The sequence below is a fragment of the Phaethon lepturus genome, unplaced genomic scaffold (assembly GCF_000687285.1).
Source record: "Phaethon lepturus isolate BGI_N335 unplaced genomic scaffold, ASM68728v1 scaffold2994, whole genome shotgun sequence".
NCBI classification, from domain to species: Eukaryota; Metazoa; Chordata; class Aves; order Phaethontiformes; family Phaethontidae; genus Phaethon; species Phaethon lepturus.
In genome coordinates, this window is record NW_010536780.1 from 12,516 (window position 1) to 33,103 (window position 20,588).

The 20,588-nt window shown below is 38.4% G+C and overlaps 1 protein-coding gene across 1 annotated transcript in view; it reads left to right on the forward strand.

Annotated features, from left to right (window-relative positions):
- Positions 1-3,086: 3,086 nt before the first annotated feature.
- The window catches only part of PARK2 (parkin RBR E3 ubiquitin protein ligase), a 130,340-nt gene continuing 112,838 nt past the window's right edge, over positions 3,087-20,588 (forward strand). Inside the window, exons 1-3 of the mRNA XM_010286258.1 lie at positions 3,087-3,189; positions 4,776-4,837; positions 18,541-18,690. Coding sequence (XP_010284560.1) covers positions 3,087-3,189; positions 4,776-4,837; positions 18,541-18,690 — 315 coding nt within the window. The remainder of the gene's footprint in view (positions 3,190-4,775; positions 4,838-18,540; positions 18,691-20,588) is intronic.

Consider the following 20,588-nt stretch of genomic DNA (forward strand, 5'->3'; position numbering starts at 1 on the left):
ATTTGCGCCGGCCTGGATCAGGGCCCCATGGCCAGGCAGGGCAGGGCTGAGGGGAGCTGGAGACCAGCCCTGCTGTGGCATCGCTAGGGCAGGGGCTGACGGCCCTGGGGGCTGACATGGGGTCCTGGGCCATGGGGAGCCCAGAGGGGCAGGGCAGTGACAGTCAGGGCTGCTGGTGCCATCAGGGCCTTGGCACTTGCGCTGGTTCTCAGTCTGCTCTATTTGTAACAGCAGTCATTTTTTGCTTTCATTTTTCCAGTTTATGCAATACTAAAGAGTTAGTTTATTTTCTCCATTGCCTTCTTAGTGGACAGCATAAGTCTTACAAAGTGATAATTTTAACCAAAAACAAAACCAGAAGCTAATTCTGTCTGAGAAAAAATAAGTGAAGACTTGGGTAATTAAATTGGTAGTAGTTAGAATCATAGTAACTGAAAATGTATGGTCAGACCAGTTCAAATCAAGGGATTTATGATGTTAGGAAACATTAAACTATCCTCCTAAATTTTGCTTCTTTTCTCTTGGAGATACATATTCTTATATGAACAGATTTAAAATATATTTATACCTTTATGAAGAGAATACAACAATGTAAATTGTAAATTTACAGTTGCAAATATCTGTAACTTTGAATGTACCTTTCATTCATAAGTGCAGCGTTTGCAGTTAAATAATGAAGCAACATGAGAATCAAGCAACAACAAAATCATTCAAGCAAGTAATCTGGGGTATGATGGAACATTTAGAAGCAAGTAATATGCTTAAATTTAGTTTCAGTAATAAATGCTTAAACAGAAGCAAAGAAATTACTTGTGGTGAGTTTATAAAGATGCTGGTGCTTTGAACTGGATATCATCCCTTCATAATTTAGTTTCCTGCTTAGACGCAGGTTCATTCCTAAGCCATCACATTAGTTTTATGGGTCTTACTGCTTTGAGGTCAATGGAGCTATGTCAAAGGAAAAAGTGGTATACAAATACCGAAGATTTGCATCAATTTTTTATTTCTTACATCTTGCTCTGCCTCCACAGCAGGCAAAAACTTGTAACAGTCATTGTAGCCAAGAACATATGAAATACATAGGTTTGAATGTCAGTTGAAAGAGGGAATTATTGAACACTTTAGCTGTCATTTTATCAGTCTGCAAATGTCCTCATTCCTGAGATTTAGCTTCTAAAGGCAATTGTCCAGGCTTTTGTATAGTTTTCTTTTAACACTCTAATGTGTAATTGTTATTGATTGATTTATTTAGATATTCCTACGGTTTGGTTTATGTCTGTGGAATTTTCATGTATGCCTGTGCTTTTTCAAGTAATAATTGGAAAAAGGGAAATGGAAAGTTTCAGTAATTGTTGAGACTATTGATTAGAAGGGTTTCTGTACTACACAGGCCATAAAAACTAATCCTCAAAGTGTTCTACACAAAATAGCAGAAACCTGTAAAGCGCAGATTATTTATTTCGCGTGGCAAGTGCTAGGTGCACATCAGAGACTTAGAAAATACATTTTTCTTCTAAGCTTTGGTGTGTACACTTTGCCACCGAACCTTGGCAACACTGAACCTGTTGTGTGCTGTGCTTAACTTGTAATAATTTTCAAGTCACCATGTGTGTTTGTATATATATGAGTATGTTGATGGTTATATGGGTGGTTTTGTGGGTGAGATGACAAGTAGTTCTTAATGCTCTTCAGCAGAATAGGTATTTTTTAATCTCTTCTTTTTATTTATGGAATGGTTATTTGTCTGTAGCCTTTGTCTCTAGTGACAGTGCAGGAAATTAACATCATCTTTTTCAAAACTCCCAGATATTTGGTTAAAATGGGTCACAGCATTGGAGCATGTTTTACACAGGTCCTCTTATAGAACAGAAGAAAGTGAAGTAGAAATAAGAAATATCAGAAATACATACAGAAATATCAACAATGAAAGGAAAATGTTACTTATTTTGTTTTCCATGTTTCTTCTTTATTTCCATTTTTTACTCAAATTCTCATTTGGCAACAATGATTTCCATTGTTTTTTCAAATTATTGCTTCTGCGATGTGAAGATCTGAAAGGACTTATTATAGCAGACTGTTAATGCGTGTCAGTATAATTCAATATTGCATGCATTTGACATTTCTGAACTCGTTGCTGGAAGGCATCTTGCCAACAGTGACATGGTCTTTAAGTTCTCACTCCTCCTTCTTTACTAGTAACTGCAGGATCTCTTATATAATCAGCTTTCAAGATCCAGTGAAAGTCTGGACTATGTAAACACTAAAAACTAGATCGGGCAAGTTTCTGAAATATAGGCTATACACAATATTCTACTCGGAAGAGGATGAAGCAATGGCCAACGAGTAACACTTAAAATAAACATATACATGTTTATATATATGTCTATATCTCTTCATACTTTTACACTTTTTTTTTTTTTACAAAGATCCTTGGTTAAAAAGTCTTTATAGTCTCTTACATGGAAGAAAGAGAGGATACATGTAAGCAGTTCACATAAGGGAGATTATATAAATTATGCATGAGGGCAGAATGGGATGGATTTCTGGGAGAAACAGGCATTCAGGAAATATGATTTCAAGGAGAATGGAAAGAGAAAAAGTTCTTGCTAAGGAAGAAAAAGGAAACTTCCCGATCTTAAGGGATTTAGTGAATAGTAAATTGGAAAGGATAAGAGGGGAGAAAGAAATGATTGGTTGAAGAAGCAGCTGTAAATCCTGCAAAAAAGAAGAGACAAGCAGAAAGCAGTTTAGTTGGTGTTACAAAGCTAACATCTGTCAAAGATTAACACACAGTATTATAAGAAATCATAATTATCCTCTACGCTTATAAATTCCTATAGCAGTGTACAATCAATGCAGATATTTTGAGGAAAAATTAAATACGTAAAAAAATTAATGATTACATAAGGTCTTGAGGGTAAGAGAGAGGAACCGTGTTGTATGCAGTAAGTTCTGACCTGAAACACAGAGAAGTCAACAGCTCTGGGCTACAATGTCTGGCCTCAGGTCAAGAAGCTAGTGAGACTTTTAAAGCAGTTGGTACATTCAGAGTTTGGATGACTTGGAAGATGTAAATCCCAGTGAAAATGGACAGAAAAATGCTCCGTAGCAGTGATTCTGTGGTCGAAGTAGAAAAGATGACTTTAAGTCCATTGAGAACAAGAAATAGAATAAACAGTGACAGCGCAAGTATGAGGGAAATGAGGAGAGAAGAATTAAAAGCGATACAGGGGTTGTGGTCCTAGAAGATGAGGAGACTAAAAACCCATTAAGAAGGAATCACTCAGAGCTAAAACTCACACATTCAAATATGTGAATGTCCGTGTGTGTGAGGAGAGGGAATAGGTGAGTGGAAAGAAGCCTACGTGGATATCACAGGTTTTATTAAATGGGAAGAAACAGTAATATTTAGTAAGAGACAATCTATTACCACATGCCTAAACATAATTATTACCACATGCCTAAACCTTGGCCGCCTTAAACCTTGACTACCTTTAAAAGGGTTTGCTGATGAGGTTGTGTTGATGGTGCATTCTGCACCTGTACCTCTTCTAAATGGTGATAAAGTATTTACCAGCAAGAAGATGATTTGAGTATCATTTAAATCAGTTCCCTTGTACTAGTATAATTGTGTCCATAGTAGGGTTTTTGCCTTTTGTAGTTGTGTCGGTTACAAGTATAAAGGCTTTTTCCGTTGCATCCCTACCACAGCTATGCCAACAGAAGTCGTGAGTGTAGGTCATGCCTCATTGGCTGTGAGTGAAGCCATGGTGCTGATGGAGATTTCCTGACAACTGTCTCCCAATTCATTTGCATACTTTTAATGGCAGTCATTAAGGGTGAGAAGTAACTATTTGTAGTTGCATCAGCAGAAAAACATGTTGATAAAAATCATAGTTCCTCCCATGTTCTGGGAAGAACTATACACTTAATTCTTTAAAAGGAACTTTCTCTCTTCACAAACAGATGCTTCAATTTATGGTAAGAAGAATAAAGCCCAGATTGCTTTCACAGAAATTAGTCTAGCAGTGTACAAAAGTGTGTAGCAGCCTTGGATTTCATCACCAGGAAGGTAATCACAGTCTGAACAAGTTGGGAAAGTGCATGGCATGTAGCAAGACATATTCCTTCTTACTGGCTGGTACAGATGTGAAAGTCTGTAGCAATTGAACATTAATCTGATTGCAAAGTTCTGCAAATCACTCCCCTGCCTGCGTAGTTGTTTTGTGTATTACACCTGTGGGTGACAACTACGTATTTGTGAAATGGATTATATTTGTGACAGCCAAAACTGAAGTGATCTGTGGGGCCTGCAGAGCCTGTGAAATCCACGAGGGAATCGGGGAAAGCCTCTATTACGCTTAAAAATGAGTCCAAACCTGGTGTGTGAATCAGAATTCAGCTTTGGGCAGTTCCAAGGTTTTGATGTGAGATCCTCTAACAGCCTTTTTGGCTTACACCAAGGGGCTGGCAGTATCTGGCAGACAGGGCTGCCCTTTTCATCTTGCTTTTGTTTGTAGTCCTTTGGGGAAAGGGCTAAAATATTCATAATATAACCTTTCTAAGCGTTCTTGATATCATGCTCAGAAATGTGGAAGGATTATTTGATAGATTATTTTTAGCGTTCCGGTGCCTGCAGAACCGTGGCTAATCTTTCTAATCTTCTTTATTTTAAGGTAATCTGTATATTCTATGCCCTGTGCATCTATGTATCTTATACTGAAACTGCACTAACAGGAAGCTCTAAAATGCCTATTTTTGTTTCTTTCCAACAGCTGGCTGTCCAGACTCCTTGATTAAAGAGCTTCATCACTTCAGGATTCTGGGAGAAGAACAGGTGAGTTAGCATCTCAAAGGCAGCGTCTTAATGTCATGAAAGATAGACGCTAATGAGACAGTTTTGTCTCTCTCCAGGGAGGCAGAGTGTATTTCATGACCCCAATGACCTGAAATGTGGGGAAAAAAACCACACAGGAGATATATGTGAGATCTTTTTTTTTTCATTCTATCCATCAGCCTTGACAGTTTATTAATTGGTACATCTGCTATCTGCCACAGCTTTTCAGCTTTTGACTACAGCAGTAAACAGGCTTTCTAAAACAGCAGATAGACAAACAATCTGACTAAGGGGTTGATACTTACAGCTACTCATTATATTATCCATCTCTTTTTGTGACCTCTCTTCTCTTTTAAAAGAGATTTTTTAAAATCTCATTCATAATCATAGCTGTGCTTTGCACTCAGAAAACTATTTCTCTAGAGGTATCTTAGGAAAGCGTAAGTGAGGTATGCTTTACAACACTCACAAGGTGGTCATAGTTATTATTTTGTCAATAATGAAATTAACGTACAGACATATTGAGAAAATGGCCTTAAATTTTGAGAGAAAAGTTGAATTTTCAAATGCTTCATGTTTCTGATATTCACATTGTCTTTGTCTCTGAAGTCTCTCTCCTAATGTGCTCGTTATAAAGCCTAACTGCCTGACATAGAGTTGCAGATACTAGGGACCGAAAGCTGAGCATTAGTGTGTTTTACATCAGAATATATGTGTTTTTAATGAACCTGGCACCACAGGACTTGCACAAGATTTTATGAGGGATGTGACAGAGGTAGGAGCAGGTCCTGAAATGTTAATTCAAAGTCTGGTTGCTTACCTTTTAGAACATAGAATCACTGGATCACAGAATCATTTAGGTTGGAAAAGACCTTCAAGATCATCAAGTCCAACCATTAACCTAGCACTGCCAAGTCCACCACTAAACCATGTCCCTAAGCACTGCATCTACACATCTTTTAAATAGCTCCAGGGATGGTGACTCAACCACTTCCCTGGGCAGCTTGTTCCAATGCTTCACAACCCTTGTAGTGAAGAGATTTTTCCTAATATCCAATCTAAACCTCCCCTGGTGCAACTTGAGGCCATTTTCTCTTGTCATATCACTTGTTACTTGGGAGATGAGACCAACACCCACCTGCTACACTCTCCTTTCAGGTAGTTGTAGAGAGTGACAAGATCTCCCCTCCAGGCTAAACAATCCCAGTTCCCTCAGCTGCTCCTCATAAGACTTGTGCTCCAGACCCCTCAGCAGTTTCATTGACCTTCTCTGGACACGCTCCAGCAACTCAATGTCCTTCTTGTAGTGAGGGGCCCAAAACTGAACACAATATTCGCGGTGTGGCCTCACCAGTGCCCAGTACTGGGGCACAGTCATTTCCCTACTCCTGCTGGCTACACTATTTCTGATACGGGCCAGGACGCTGTTGGCCACCTTGGCCACCTGGGCACACTGCCAGCTCATATTCAGCCGGCTGTCAACCAGCACCCCCCAGGTCCTTTTCCGCCGGGCAGCTCTCCAGCCACTCTTGCCCAAGCCTGTAGCGTCGCATGGGGTTGTTGTGACCCAAGTGCAGGATCAAGATCAAATTATGTTGTATAGAGCACCATATTGCTTCTCCTTTCACTTTCACTCTCTTGCTGGTATACTTTTATTGTGATTAGGGCTACTGGTACATTCTCGAGACTGCTAGTTTTGCTCCACCAGCTCCCTGTTTCAGAAAGCCCAAAGCCAGATCCCTCAGGTACTCAGCTTCTCCTCAGCAAGAAGGCAGCATGAAGGGTAGTGTGGGATGGTTTGTCTGACATGAATGGAAAAAAAGACAGGAAACAGGCTAGGCCAAAGGAAAGACGGGAAGCATGAAAGTGGGAGATGAAATAAAAAAAATTATGACCAGGATTGATGGGGCCAAGAGACTGGTGAGAGCCAGCTGACAAATGGAGGGCAGAGTGAGATGAAGCTTGGGGACACTGAAGAGATGGGGCTGGCTGGTCAAAGAGGGTACAAGTAGCAACCAGAATGGTAGCTATCAGGGTCTGACAAGATGCTGGGACCAAGTATGGAAACTTGCTGAAGAGACTGGTAAATAAAGGAAGATCTGCACTTAATGAACTGCGCAAGGAGCTGAAGCTATGCAGGGTAGGAGGGGTGGGACAAAAGGAGAGATTTGAAGAAGTAGGGAACAGATAAACCAAGGGGCTGCAAGTATGAGGGAGAGGGCTGAACCAGACAGACTTTGATAGCTCCACTGGCAGAGCTCTAAGGATGGATTTGTAGACCCCAGCCTTGCTAATGACTACGGACAGAGCAGTATAGTTTTATAAATGATGGACTTTCTTCTTTTTTCTATTTGCTTTTTAGAAAAGGAAGTGGCAGACATAAAAATGAAGGCTAAAAGAGTTGAGTGCAAATGAAGAATTCAGTCAATAGGAAGTGTCAGATTTAAGATTGCCTATGTAATCTTAATTCTTTCTTTGTTCTACTCACCTACCTTTACGTCTTTGCACTAAGAGAGTATTAATTTCTACAATCATATACAAACTTCAGCAATGGCATGACGTAAACCACACGGAACCTCAAAAGAAGAGATAATTTCTGTCCAATAAGAAGAGAAGTCTTGAAGAGAGTGGAGGAGCTTGATCAGGAAAGCCTCGCTAATCAAATAAATATAGTATTTTTGTCACTTGAAATATTTTTGGTATTCTTTCAGACTTCCACCATAAAATTACTCCTCTTTGTACTGAATACACCTAAACAGATGAGAAATTTTTGTCATCATGCATTAGGAACATAGAACTATGCAGATGGAAAGTTGTTTTGCAGAATGGATCTGACCTATAAACATTTGCCTTTCTCTGAAACTGACTGTGCTAACAGGTTGTTCGGATACAGTGGTTATCATTGCAGTCTTAACATCTGTGTTTGCAAGTAGTGAATATTGCAGTGAGACTTGAATTATTCCATAAGCCCGTACAAGTATAAAGAATATTGCAATTATATTCTGTCCCTACAAAAGCATTGTTAGGAGTCTACTGATGACCACAGTAGTGCTTGCCTGAAATTAGCAGACACTTTGACAGTTAGGGGGAAGTTGGTGCAAAACCAAGGTAAAAGAACTAAAATACATCCAAATGAAGGCAGAATGGAATTTCAGGCAAAGTCCTTATTCACATGGCAATCTAATTATTTCTTGTATTTATTTAGTGAAATATTTGATTTTTAAAAAGACCTGAGGTGGCTTTTTTTCTGTTATCATGCATATTAGAGAAAAAATAATTATAACACTGTTTTATTCAGACTACTTACAATTTCAGAATTAACAATCAATATGTATTTTCTTCAACTCCAAGCAACAGTCAAAGAATAATAAGGGCATGTTACTGCTTCATGTCCAATCTTGAGTTATTTTTAAAATGCTTCTGTATTTAAGGCCAGATTATAAAAGCAGAATGGACTATTGTGATAATCTCTTCTGATCGCCTTTGGAATACACATTAGATGTCTTTCTTGGATTAATTCTTGTTTAAACTGGAGTATATTGCCTAGAAAAACATCCAATCTTTGCTTACAAATCACTTGCAGACATTAGATCCTATTATACCTCTCAGTAGTGCAAGACAAAAAATTCCCAAACTCTTTTCTTTCCACCACTCTACCGGTACCAGTAGGCTCCGTACATTGCATATCTCCAATTCGTCAGTGTCCAGATCCTTTACATTTCCAATTCCCTTTGTGCTGTCACAAGGCAGTAAGTGATCATCATCATAAAAAATGACACGAGCCTACGAATGCAACTCAGAAAGAGCCACCTTACCCCTCAAACAGGACTAAAAAAATTGCTTATACAGCAAAAGGCAGTCTGTCTGTCAGTCAGACTGTCAAGTAAATATGTTTCAGTTAGAATGAAGGAACTTTTCAGTTTGAAATGGGCATTCCAAGTGTAGGTGCTTGTGGATTCCAGTTAAAGCAGTGGCTGCTCAGTAAGGAATGTAATTTCCCTACTAGAGACTTCTATTTATTCATCTAAGAGTTGCTTTCGTGCTATTGGACATGGGTGGACACAGCTCAGATTCAGCTCAGGATCCATCATACAGCTTCCCAGATAGAAGTCCTGTTCTGCAATTGTGACTAATAGTTTGTTCCTAGAAAAATAACTTTACATGTTACTGTGCTGCAAAGTAAGTTGTTTGCTTAAACCCAGTTTACCAACAGTGCAGATACCCCTGTAGCATGAACTTAACCATCCACATTACATGTTCATTACTTCCTCTTCTCAAATTTTTACAAGCTTTATCACTGGTGTTCTGTGCTCTTTGTTTTCTTCCAAGTCAGTAATAAAAATTTTAGGTGGCATAAGGCCAAAAATCAATACCTTCAGGACTTTCTTGGAAACATACCTGCTTAATAATGATTGCCCATTTACAATTATATTTCAGACATGCCAGATAGTGAAGTTTTAATTTTATATCACATTAATTTTCTATCACTCTAGATACTTAATCAACATGTCATGTAACAGCAAGACAAATGCCTTAGAGAAGTCTGCTTCATCAATGCTCTTACCTTTATTCAGTCCAATTAAAATCAAGCAACTGTTCCTAATACAAAACCCTGGTCTCTACCATTTGTCCAACAAGTATTTGTTTCCTGTAAATACTGAACATACATAATTTTTGTTGATGTCATTAAGAGAGAAAGGTGTTGAGTAGGACCAAACCACTTGAAAAAACGTGTCTGCTTGTCTATCTGTCCATCCAAATAAACTGTTTCTTTATCTAAATGTAAGCATTGAAGGAACACTAATGCTGAGAAGAAAAGGCTTTGTGTCGAAGTGTGAAGAGATGCTGATTAATCTAATATTTGCTAAAAGGAGTTCTGTAATAATAAAACAGTTGTCCAAATAGTCAAACTTCTCAGTAGTCTCCTGGATATGTAAATCTCCCATGTCTTCTATTCCCTCGGGAATGTACATTAAGGGAAATTCACTCTAGCTGGAAAGTCTGTCCTTTAAGGTTTAGTTCATTGCAACAAGGTAGTTTTTAAAGAGGGAATTATTTTTAGACTTTATGAAAGGAGGTAATCATAGTCTGTGTGGTGAAATAGAAGAGTACAATCTTCCCCGGTACATGGTATGCATTGTGGATACCTAATTTAGCACTTATAAAACCAGCTTCCAGAGTAACTGGCTTAATATGCAGCACAAATAAATTTAGCAACAGATTGCTACCCCACTAGATGCTTGACCCTTTGAGAAGGTGCCAGAGAGTCTGACCTAGAAAAGTCCCCAAAAGCGGCTTTGACTGGTCTGGTTTGGACCTCCTTTTCAGAGTCTTTCCCAGGTCACAGAGAATCCCCCGGACATGCAGCCCCAGGAAGGGTGAAACCTGAAGCTTTCTGACTGTCCTTATCTCTGTTGAGGTTTTTCTTGCAGTTTGATCTCACTGTTTGTAATCCATCATTTTCCCCTAGCTTAATGGATGCAGTCCAACCTGCTGGCTAACTGCTTCACTTCATAGGTACCTGAGATACACCCAGGCTTGGGATGAAAGATTTATTAACTGGGGAGCTTTTGAAAAATAGCACAATATAGAAGTTAGCCTCCTGCAGTAGTCATTTCCCCTGTCAGGCTGGCTATCTCTGCAAGTAAATGCAAATGGTTCTACAAGTGGTGATAGTACAAGCTGCTTACGAAAATACGTTAAAGATGCACTAAATATGGGCACTGTCCAAACACAGTGGAAGGCAGGTAATTCAACAAGCCAGTGCCAGAGACAGCAGAGAGAACACTTTAATTCAGACCTAAACGCTACAACATACCAAGGTAGCAAGATGGCTTGCAGTGAACTGCTATGGAGTCTCCCTAATGACTCTCTGAGAAACTTCTCTCTTCCCCGCAAAGTGATAAAAAAAAATCTTGTTTAATTGTTTAAATGGAATATTTTGATTTATGAATAAAATAGCAGCTACAGCTGTAGGCTGGAAGGGAAAACAAATAACACAAGAGCAATCTGCTGCTATACCTGAGTGCCCCCAACAGGTCACAGCACAGATGAAGCGATGACATGCTAGTGGCAGGAAAAGAAGCTGCTGGGTAATGTATAGCTGCTCTTCTCTGCTATATCATCTGCTCTGACAACTTTGCAGAATGTATTGGCCAGTTTCTTGATATTTTGACAGAGAAATGATCAGTTTTAACAGATCTCTCCTATCAGCTGCTACTGCAACTCATATCACTGCTCACTTTTTCTTTAGAAATGTTGTGGGTGTTTATATCCCTGGAATCTGCCCAAGCCTGAATGGGGCACTCCTCTCTTTTTTTTTTTTACATTTCCTTGCCACCTGGGTAAAACTTATGAAAAGGTATACCCTTTTTTGAAAATTTGCAGGTGCACATCCCCATGCTGTTCAAAGGTGGTGTGGGTTGTGGCAAGGCGAAAGACCTTTTGATTTTTTTTTTTTTTTTTGCTTGCAATACTTGCTTGAGGATTTTTTTTAAGTATATGCTACAGATTATTAATGTAAAGTCAGTCATAAACTAATTGTTACCTATTTACCCATTCAGGGAAAGGTGGTGTCATGTGACAATTCTAATTAATCAGCAGTGTTTAGTGCAGGAAACTGTCAAATATGATCAACAAAGTGTTTCTGAAGTATTTGTGGGTCAAGATTTTTTGAAAACTACACTTGGAACAAATGTAAGTTACCTCTCAATAATTCACATGCAGCTAAAAAAAAAGAATAAATTTTCACTGAATAATTTCTCCAGTTCATAGTTTCTAAACCAAAGCTATTTTGTTAGTATTCTCAAATCTGTATCTTTATGCGTATACTTCCTTACAGCTCTGCGCTTCCCCACTCGGTCCCCTGGCTTCAGCTGCTACTCAACGTGAGTGATACCTACACACATATCTCAGTTTCTTCCACTTTTCTGTCTAATATCTGATTTCTGTCCGTCTCATTTGGATCACCTTTTGGATTTGTCGTCACCATCCCATCACTCTCTAAAACTGAGCTACTGCCGTTAACTCCTGATCCTCTTTACACAACTTTTTTTTATAGCTGGAATTACACAACAAACTTCAGTCTTGCAATCGCATATGACCAGTGATCTGCCTCTTTTTTCTTCCTATGCTATATCTGCTTTTCATGTCTCCTAACATGCTTCTTCCCTGACTTCAAAGGTAATTGGAATCCATGTGAGTTTGTCAGCTTTGTCTCTCCTGGATTATCGGAACTTTATTCTCTTTGAGTTTTTGTCATAGGCAGGGCATCTCTACTTTCTTACTCCTTTTTTTAACTTGTTGTCTGTGCACTAGACAGGTAAAAGTAATTTATTTTTGGTTCAACAGCTGAAATCAAAAATGGGGAGAAAGAAAGGAGAAAGTACTTGTGATCAAAACTAATTTAAAAGATATTCTCTTCCCCTCAAAACCAAAAAACATGTCATTTTGTGTAGGACCCAAATTTCCATTTGTTTAGTTGTCTGTAACAACTATCAATGAAAAACTTGAGTGCTTCTTAAAAAAAAAGAATTCTCTCCCACCCAGCTTTTATTAAATTCAGAGAAGGGATTTGAACCCTAGTGTTCAGGATCTCAAGTGTATGTAGAAAATGGGTCTTCTTCCATCCCTTGGATGACTTTGATCTGCTTTCATGGAATATGCATATATTCATTCTTGTGACCTGAGAAGTGGAATTCCTGGGAGCCAGTATCTACTTCAGTGAATCTCAGTTGCACAGTTTGCAACAGCATCAACTGAAAAGATTTCCCTGCATAGTTACAGCCTTGGTGGTTCTTACTTCTAGGGGAGAATGGAATGTGGATTCGAGCTCCACAAGCGTTATAGGGAACTGAATGTTTATCTCCAGCATTCAGTCCATTCAGACTGATCCCACAAACACCTGCTGGAAGATCACAAACTTCCAATAGTGTGTAAATATGGTGCCAAGTCATATACATATACTGTACTTAGTCCACTTTCTTCATTGCACCACATTGCCTGTCATATACTCAGTTTGACTCTAATACAACCAGTGTCTTCTCTTCTTTATTTTCTATTTTCATACTCCTCACCTTGTGCTTTCTTTCATATCATTCTGCAAACTGCAGTCTTTTCTTCCTTTCCCCCTCTCTACTCCGGTTTAATTTCATCTATGAATTGTGTTGCATTGGTCCAGTCAGGGGTTTCTTATCCAAGTATTTTCTGGAGACTGCCTTACCCAATTTTCCATGACTTTCCAAAGTCGGGCAAATTCCAGCCCTCTAGAAGGTAATTCTCTTTCTGGTCTCCTTTGTGGTGCTCCTGTGGGAACAAGAATGAGCAGATGCTCTGAACTTGCTCTTCCTATCCTACAGAGGAAAGGCCATCAGAGGAGCCCAGTAACTCAGGAAAAATAAAAGGTGCTCCATGGAGAGCCATGTCAGCCCATCTCTTTTTAATCTATATTTTAGATGACACTTTTGTAACTAGTCCAATTTTGTACTAGTCCAATGAGTACTAAGGGTTTTGTACTTTAAGTTGCCTAATTACATTATGGAACTTTTTTTTTTTTCATGTGTATAATATGTATAAATAAAGTGCTTAGTCTACATTATGGACTAATAGCCTCCACAATCTAATTTTGAAACACACAGATGGTTATTTGATTTATAGGATCAGTAAAAACAATCTGACTCCAGAAAGTAGATTTTCTTTCCTCTGAGACCATTACATGCCGTTAAAAGAAGCAAGTAATTGAATTACCTTTCAGAGATTAGAAATTTTGGCTTTACATCTACTGTTAAACTTTTGTCCAAAGTTCCCTATGAGGCTACTACTGAGCAGATGCTTTTAGGTGTGAGGAAAAAAGGGAGAATACAGAAAACTGTGCCCAAAGTGTAAAAGCAAAATTAAAATAGCACTAGGCACATGCTCTGTGCCAGAGGACATTGGAATAGATTATCTTTTAAGGTCCCTTCCAACCCAAACTATTCTATGATTCTATGGTATTAAAGCACAACTTGCAAATTAAATAGCATGGCAAGTAGTCGCTGTGTTCACAAAGTGTATTTTGCAAGAGTTTTGTGCATCCAAGTTAATTTCATTTTTGTCTTAGTATCTGAATCTCAGTGTAACTGATAATACTGCAATCCGTAGTTAAACCTGGTTTATTCCTGTTTCAGCCTAATGGTTTCATTTCTATTATCCTATTCATATCTATTATCTATTACATCATCAAATGATTGATTTTCCACTGGTTGGAAACCTGGTACCATTCTAAAACTCATCCCAATCTGGAAAGTGGGGAGCCGGGAATAAATGGTTACAATTATCCAGCCTCCATGCCTGTGTCATACTATAGTTTATAAATTATAAAAATATTTCTAAAGGCCCTAACAAGTCTTTACAAGCAAAATTGCCTGAAGGAACTTCATGATGTGGTTGAAAGACCATAGGTAGAGTTGGGAATTCTTTCCACTCAAAATTTTATTTCATGAAAAGTGTAGATTTGAGTCAATTGGGGCAATTCAAAAACTGATGGGAAAGTTTACAACAGGGTGCAGTTTTCAGAGAAAAAAAAATTAGAATGTTTTATGATTACCTTCTTCATATACCTTTAGCTGTTTTAGCACTAGTGATTTGGAGTAAATCGCATTTTTAAAGACTTTTTTTTTTCCCCTCAAATAAGCATTGAAATACATGGTTCTGTGGTGAATCTGGCAACTACTTACCTACCTGTGTTTCTGAGTCCCTTATTACAGTAGCAAATAAATGCCTGGCATGCTTTGCTCAAAAGCTGATTTCTAGCAGCAGTAGACAACTGGTGATTTCTGTGTAATTTTATGCCCCTCATTACCATAATATTTGATGTCCTCATGACTATTAATGGACTTTGCCTCTTAACACTACAGAGAAATCAGCAAGTATCATTCCCCCTCTTTACAAATGGGGAACTGATGAGAAGCATAGATTAAGTGACTTATGTGACTGCTGCCAGGAATTGAAATCAGGTGCCATGAATGCCAGTTCAGTCAAGTTTCCCATATATTAAACTTTTTAAGAGGTTTTTCCTAAAAATATTTGGATATATTTTTCCTACTTGTGCATGCAGAACCCTTTCACACATGATGAATGCATCCCTAAATAGGAGGCACATTGATAATAATTGAGTAATAATTGAGTAATAGATATTGTGAAATATTTTGAATGTATGGAACAGTTAGATTCATCTTGTAAAGACATGTCTTTATGTGTTAGATATCTAGCCTAAGTTAGTTGTCTCAGCTTCAGCTATAGCACTTCCACAGGGTGATTCATCCCATCTATCTTAGACATCACATGTAAATTAGGATAAATTCCCTACCTGTGATGTGCTTTCTCCTCATTCAATATACTTGGAACCTATATGAGTTGTTTAGGTTAGTTGTTTAATTTCTGAAGAGTTAAAATTGTGTGGAGTGACTCATAGTCAAAGCTATTTAGGTACCTAAACTTTGGTTTTAAAAATAGCTTGGGCCAGGTGACTTAGGATCAGAATTAGTGGAACTGAAGCACCTGTTAGGAGTCACCTAATTTCAGGTGTCAATATCTAGCAAGTTGTCTCATCTCTCTTTATAGACAATGGAACAGGGCACTCCAGGGCTCAGTTCTTCTCATGCTAGTGTACAAATCTAAAGAGAAAAGATGAATTACATCGTATCTCTCCTGTTAATTATAAAAGGAGTCTAAGCAACCAGTCCAACTATAGGCATCATCACTGCAGAAATCCAAACTAAATGAAATGAATCCTACTTTAAGTCTCCAGTAAAGAGTAAGAGCCAAAGTAGACCAGTGGTGGTTGTCTGCTGGAATATCCTCAAATATCTCATCCAGACGTGATCAGAAATATGTCACAGGCTCCAAAGACATTTCAGGGCTTTTGAAAATTGACGTGCTTTAAGCGTGTTGCTTGCACCAGTCCTGTGTGATATGTATGGCCGTGGTATATAGGAGAAAATGCCTCTACTAGATACAATCTGTCACCATATGCAAATAGTTACTTAATAATTCATGCATAAGTGTTTTGGTCCTTTACAAGACTTTTATAAATGCACCCTTAAAGTGAGTTGTTTTGTTTCAAGCCACTGAAGAAAGCATATGAATCCATGTATGTTATCTGTGACTGTGCTATGGCAGCAAACGTGTATGCGTTCTGCTACTACATGTTTTAGTTGGTTGCTGGGTTTTAAGTGAGCTAGCGTACAGGCACAAGGAAAAAGAAATCAGAAAATGGCATCTTATAAATGTATCTGGACTTTGAAGGTAGAAAACAGGCTGGTAACTGGATGTCAAGATGTGCAAATGCATTTAGCAGGATCTTTCCGGTCTTCAAATTGATCATTTTGGGGCTTTTATAGTGTGAAAATCACTGATGAGTGTGCTATACTGATTTGGCATGAGTCCTGTGCTGAACCAGTATAAAACGTTGAATTTGTTGAACAGAATAAGATGGCTTTGTTCACCTTGCCAGTAGGTTGACTGGACATTCCCTTTCTGTAACTTTCTGTACAAGACAGAATGATTCCCTTCTTATCTATCCTACATTTTTGTGTATCAAAAAAAAAGGAGAGGAGAGAGGAGGAATCTCTCCATGTCCTTTAATGCTAGTTAATGACTGGAAAGAATATTCTCTTTTTCAGCTGAGAATTTATAATGAAAATGCTGACAAAATCTCAGCTCCAGTGTCACTGGTGTTTGCCTCTGTAATGAGAAGCTGCTAACAATCCCACATCCAGCACAATGTTGCCTCTTAATGTGGTAAGACAATCACCATCCTCACCTTCAGGTCCCATGTGCCCTGAAAAATTAGGTCAGCAGAGAGTTCTGCTGCCATGGTTATCCATATTTCTGTTCAAGGCCAGCAGAACGACTCGGAGCGCTCAGCATATATTTAGTGCAAGGATCACAAACTTTACTGAAAATTGATAGAGTCCAACATTAAATATTTATGCCATTAGTCGAGGTTTAAGCATAATAATAACATAGAAAAACGGCAGTTGACTTGTTGAGCCTCTGCATTCAAGGAGACTTTGCAGACATGTCTCACACATTTCTCAAAATACTGTTATTTTCCAGATCCAAGATCCTTAATTCAGGATTTCACTGTTGTTCACACATTGAGTGATATTTTGAAGGCTTTCTCTCCTTTTCAATTTTGCTTTTCTTTTGAGAGGAAGTTTGTTTGGATTTTTTGTTAATTGACAAAGGTGGATACTTTCAGTTTGGTAATTTTTTTTTTGTTTGTGATGCAACACTTTTGTGTCTGCATATTATAGTGTTTTATAGAAGTGACATACTATTTTTAAAAAGCCAGTGTAACAAGACATGTTATGACAACATTTGCAGAATAATCTTCTACCCAGAAAGTATGCAGTGGATCCCCTGTCTTTGGGATTTAAAGTTCTTCTTTGTATGCTTTGTGTATGAGGTTTTGGTCCTAATGCTTCAGTTTTCCTTGTGGAATTTCTTTCGAGAGGGGTGCAGATTGCAGAAAGGATTTTTTTGTTTGTTGTCCCTCCAAAAAAGGGAGCAAGATTTTCATGAGCAGTTATGGGATAAAAGTTTATGAATTACTAAATACTGTTGTGAGTGCTGTACCATAAAGCTCTGTTTTGTTCCTTTAGCAGACCATAAAGTCATTCCGCTCGCAGAGAAAATTCATACTACTCCCTTCCTCTTTGGCCTTTTGGATTTTCCTGTTTTCTTTGGGGCTGTTAGGACCAAATGCTTTCATTTATTTCACTCTACAGTAGGGCAGATTTATAGGTGAATCTGAAGCCTGGTTTACAATGGTTATATAGCCACTAGTGTGGAACTGCACCAACACAGAGCCCTAGAGTGGATGTGATTTACATGTACGCAGCATGATTTGTACTTGCTCAGCTTAGCTCTGGCTGAAAGCAGGGTAAGTTAGACCAGGGAAAGTTATTGCAGCGGCATCAGTCATTTTAAAGGGGGTATTTTTGTCAGTGAGGATACGCTGAGCATGTTATTTAATATTGCCTTCTGTCAGTGTCTCCATCATTAAAATGGAGTCATTTCCATAGTCTTTTAGGCTGTCAGGATGGAACTGGATGAAAACTGCAAAAACTAAGTAAATTTCCTGGTAGACTCCGGAAAACAACTACACTTAAGAGTGAAATAAATGTCTATTAGAGAATTATTTTGCCAATCAGTTTCATGAAATTTATTTTGAAAATAAAGTTGGCTGGGCAATTTTTACAGCCCTTTAGTTCTAAAACATTACATTGTACTTCTAGTGATAGATCCTTGAGGTTTTTTGTGAGTTTCTTTTCAATCTGTATACAGCATTTATCAGTATCTGTTGTTGGACTACATTTATGATGTTTACAATAATTTTTATAGCAATATAAGAGGGTTCTTGAGATTGCTTACAGAAACAGGTGGCTATTTTCTTTATTTTAATATCCCACACAATTTTCTGGTGGTGCAAATGATAGCTGAGAGTCAGAAAACGATGCGTATGATGTGAGAGGAGCAGAGTGACACCCCATTTAATGACACCGTGCAGTTTTAGACTTTTGACAAATAATCTGAACTTAGCATGTGAAAAATGATGATGGTTCACTTGACTATGTGGGATATATTCAAGGTCAAAGTTTCTTGGGGTTTTTTTGTGTGTGTGCTGTTAGCAGATTTAACACCATTCTGTTGTGTTGTAGTACAACCGCTACCAGCGCTATGGGGCTGAGGAATGTGTGCTGCAGATGGGAGGAGTGCTGTGTCCAACTCCCGGCTGCGGAGCAGGTTTGCTTACTGAACCAGGAGTGAGGAAAATTACATGTGAACCAGGCAACGGAATAGGCTGTGGGGTAAGAACATACATTTTCCTACTAGCAGTGTGAGAAACAACTGAAATTGTATGATGTTAGAATAAGGGGGGAAATGTTTTGTTTCTTTTCCAACAGTGACTCTGAACTGTCCTTCATACCAGTGGGATACTCTAGTTCAATAAACAATTTAAGTATAGCACCATGGCTTAGGAATGATGACTTCATCGTGTAGGCTATGTCCATTCCAGAATTCTTTGCTTTATTTGGTTTAAGAAGTTGCTGAGTAGTTACAGTAAGAAATTGAACTGTGCAAATGATAATCCAAATGCCCTTTGACTTTCTTCTCCTAGAACTCAGCAAAAACGAACAGGATCGTGAGCAAACCATTCATTATTATATTAACACCAACTTTCTTTATAAGTCATAGAAAAAGGAGAGAGAGAAAATGACCATTCTGTGATACTGCAGTGACATTGCTTAATGCATGTTAAGATACATGATGAAAAGAATTTAGAAATATTTTTGTTTTCTCATAAAATTTCCTTTTAAGGAGGGGGAATGCACAATGGTGGATTTCTGGAAAACAAAAACAGATGACACTTGAAAATGTTTTTGCTAAGAGGTCAGATCATATGGATCAGTGATATTTTTGGCAGTAGAAGAAATAGGTACTTCACAAGAATCAAGCTTTGTGGGAAATGGAAATGTGTGGAGAGAAATCTATGTATAAAAGAACCTATTAAATGTTAGGTCAGAGTGACTAACTGATGTTTGTACTAAGTGACTCTATCCATAGTTGGTATTATTACTGAATTCCATGCAGGCTATGAGAGAAGAGAAAATGTCTGTATTTATAAAGTATTATCATGCTCTTGCTGTTGTTTTTCTTGTGGAAAATGCACTTTTTATTGCAGTTTTGATGTTGCCAAAACTGATACCATGGAAGAATAATAGTTTGCAAACTAAGAAGTTGCAGTAACTTGTCTTCTATGAGTAGGTTAGCATCTGTCGACCTTGGTAAAACTTCCTATCTGTCCATGCAGTGGTGCATGTAAAACAGAGTACTCCTCAGACTCACTGAGCAGACACAGGGCTATAAAATAAAGCAGAAGGTGGGAAAGTAATAAGAAACAAGACTGAGTAAACAAAAAGAAATGCCTCTGGATTAACTACCAGAGACTGGTTAAAAAAAGATAACATCACAAATAATTTTTACTCTGCTCTCTGCCTTGAAGTGGTGAAAATCAAACTGTGTTTTGCAGCGGCATTCATCATCATTCTGAATCTGCAAATGCCCTGTAAATAAAGTGTACATAGCGAAGAGGATTGATATATTGCCTGATTTAGCAAACTGCTCTGTTTCCTTTAATGGACTCTCTGCTGTGCTTGCTAGTGGCCAGATCTGCAGCCTCGGGTTTAACCTCACACTTCGTTCTGAATTATGTGACGTCTTGAACATTAGGGCGTACAATTCACTGAGGCTGGTCTATAAGCCAAATTTTGCTAACATTAAGGCCCTTCCTCAGAATCTATAATGGAACAGGGTGAAAATAAGTGTCTTTGCATCTTTCTTTGCACCCTGACAAATGATAATGTCAAGGAGGATTTGTCACAGATTTCCAGTGGTGAGGGTCCTAGTGCTGAAGTCAGATGCCAGTGAGAAAAGGTAAGGATCTGCCTGCAAAGGACACCAAGATGGTTAGCAAAGCTTTTTATTTCTACTCTGTTTTCTGTAGTCTCTTTGAGTGTTTTCTATTCAGAAAGTTGAACTGTGGTGGTTAAACCTGGTCTTTTTTAGTGTGAAGGCCTTCTACTCTTCTTTATGGAATCCAGGAACATCCACTTCAGAGCTCTGGGTTCCCTCATGAGTGTACACAATGATTTACAAGCTCAGAGAAAGGCCCAAGATGAAGAACATCCCTTTTGTCCATCCAAAT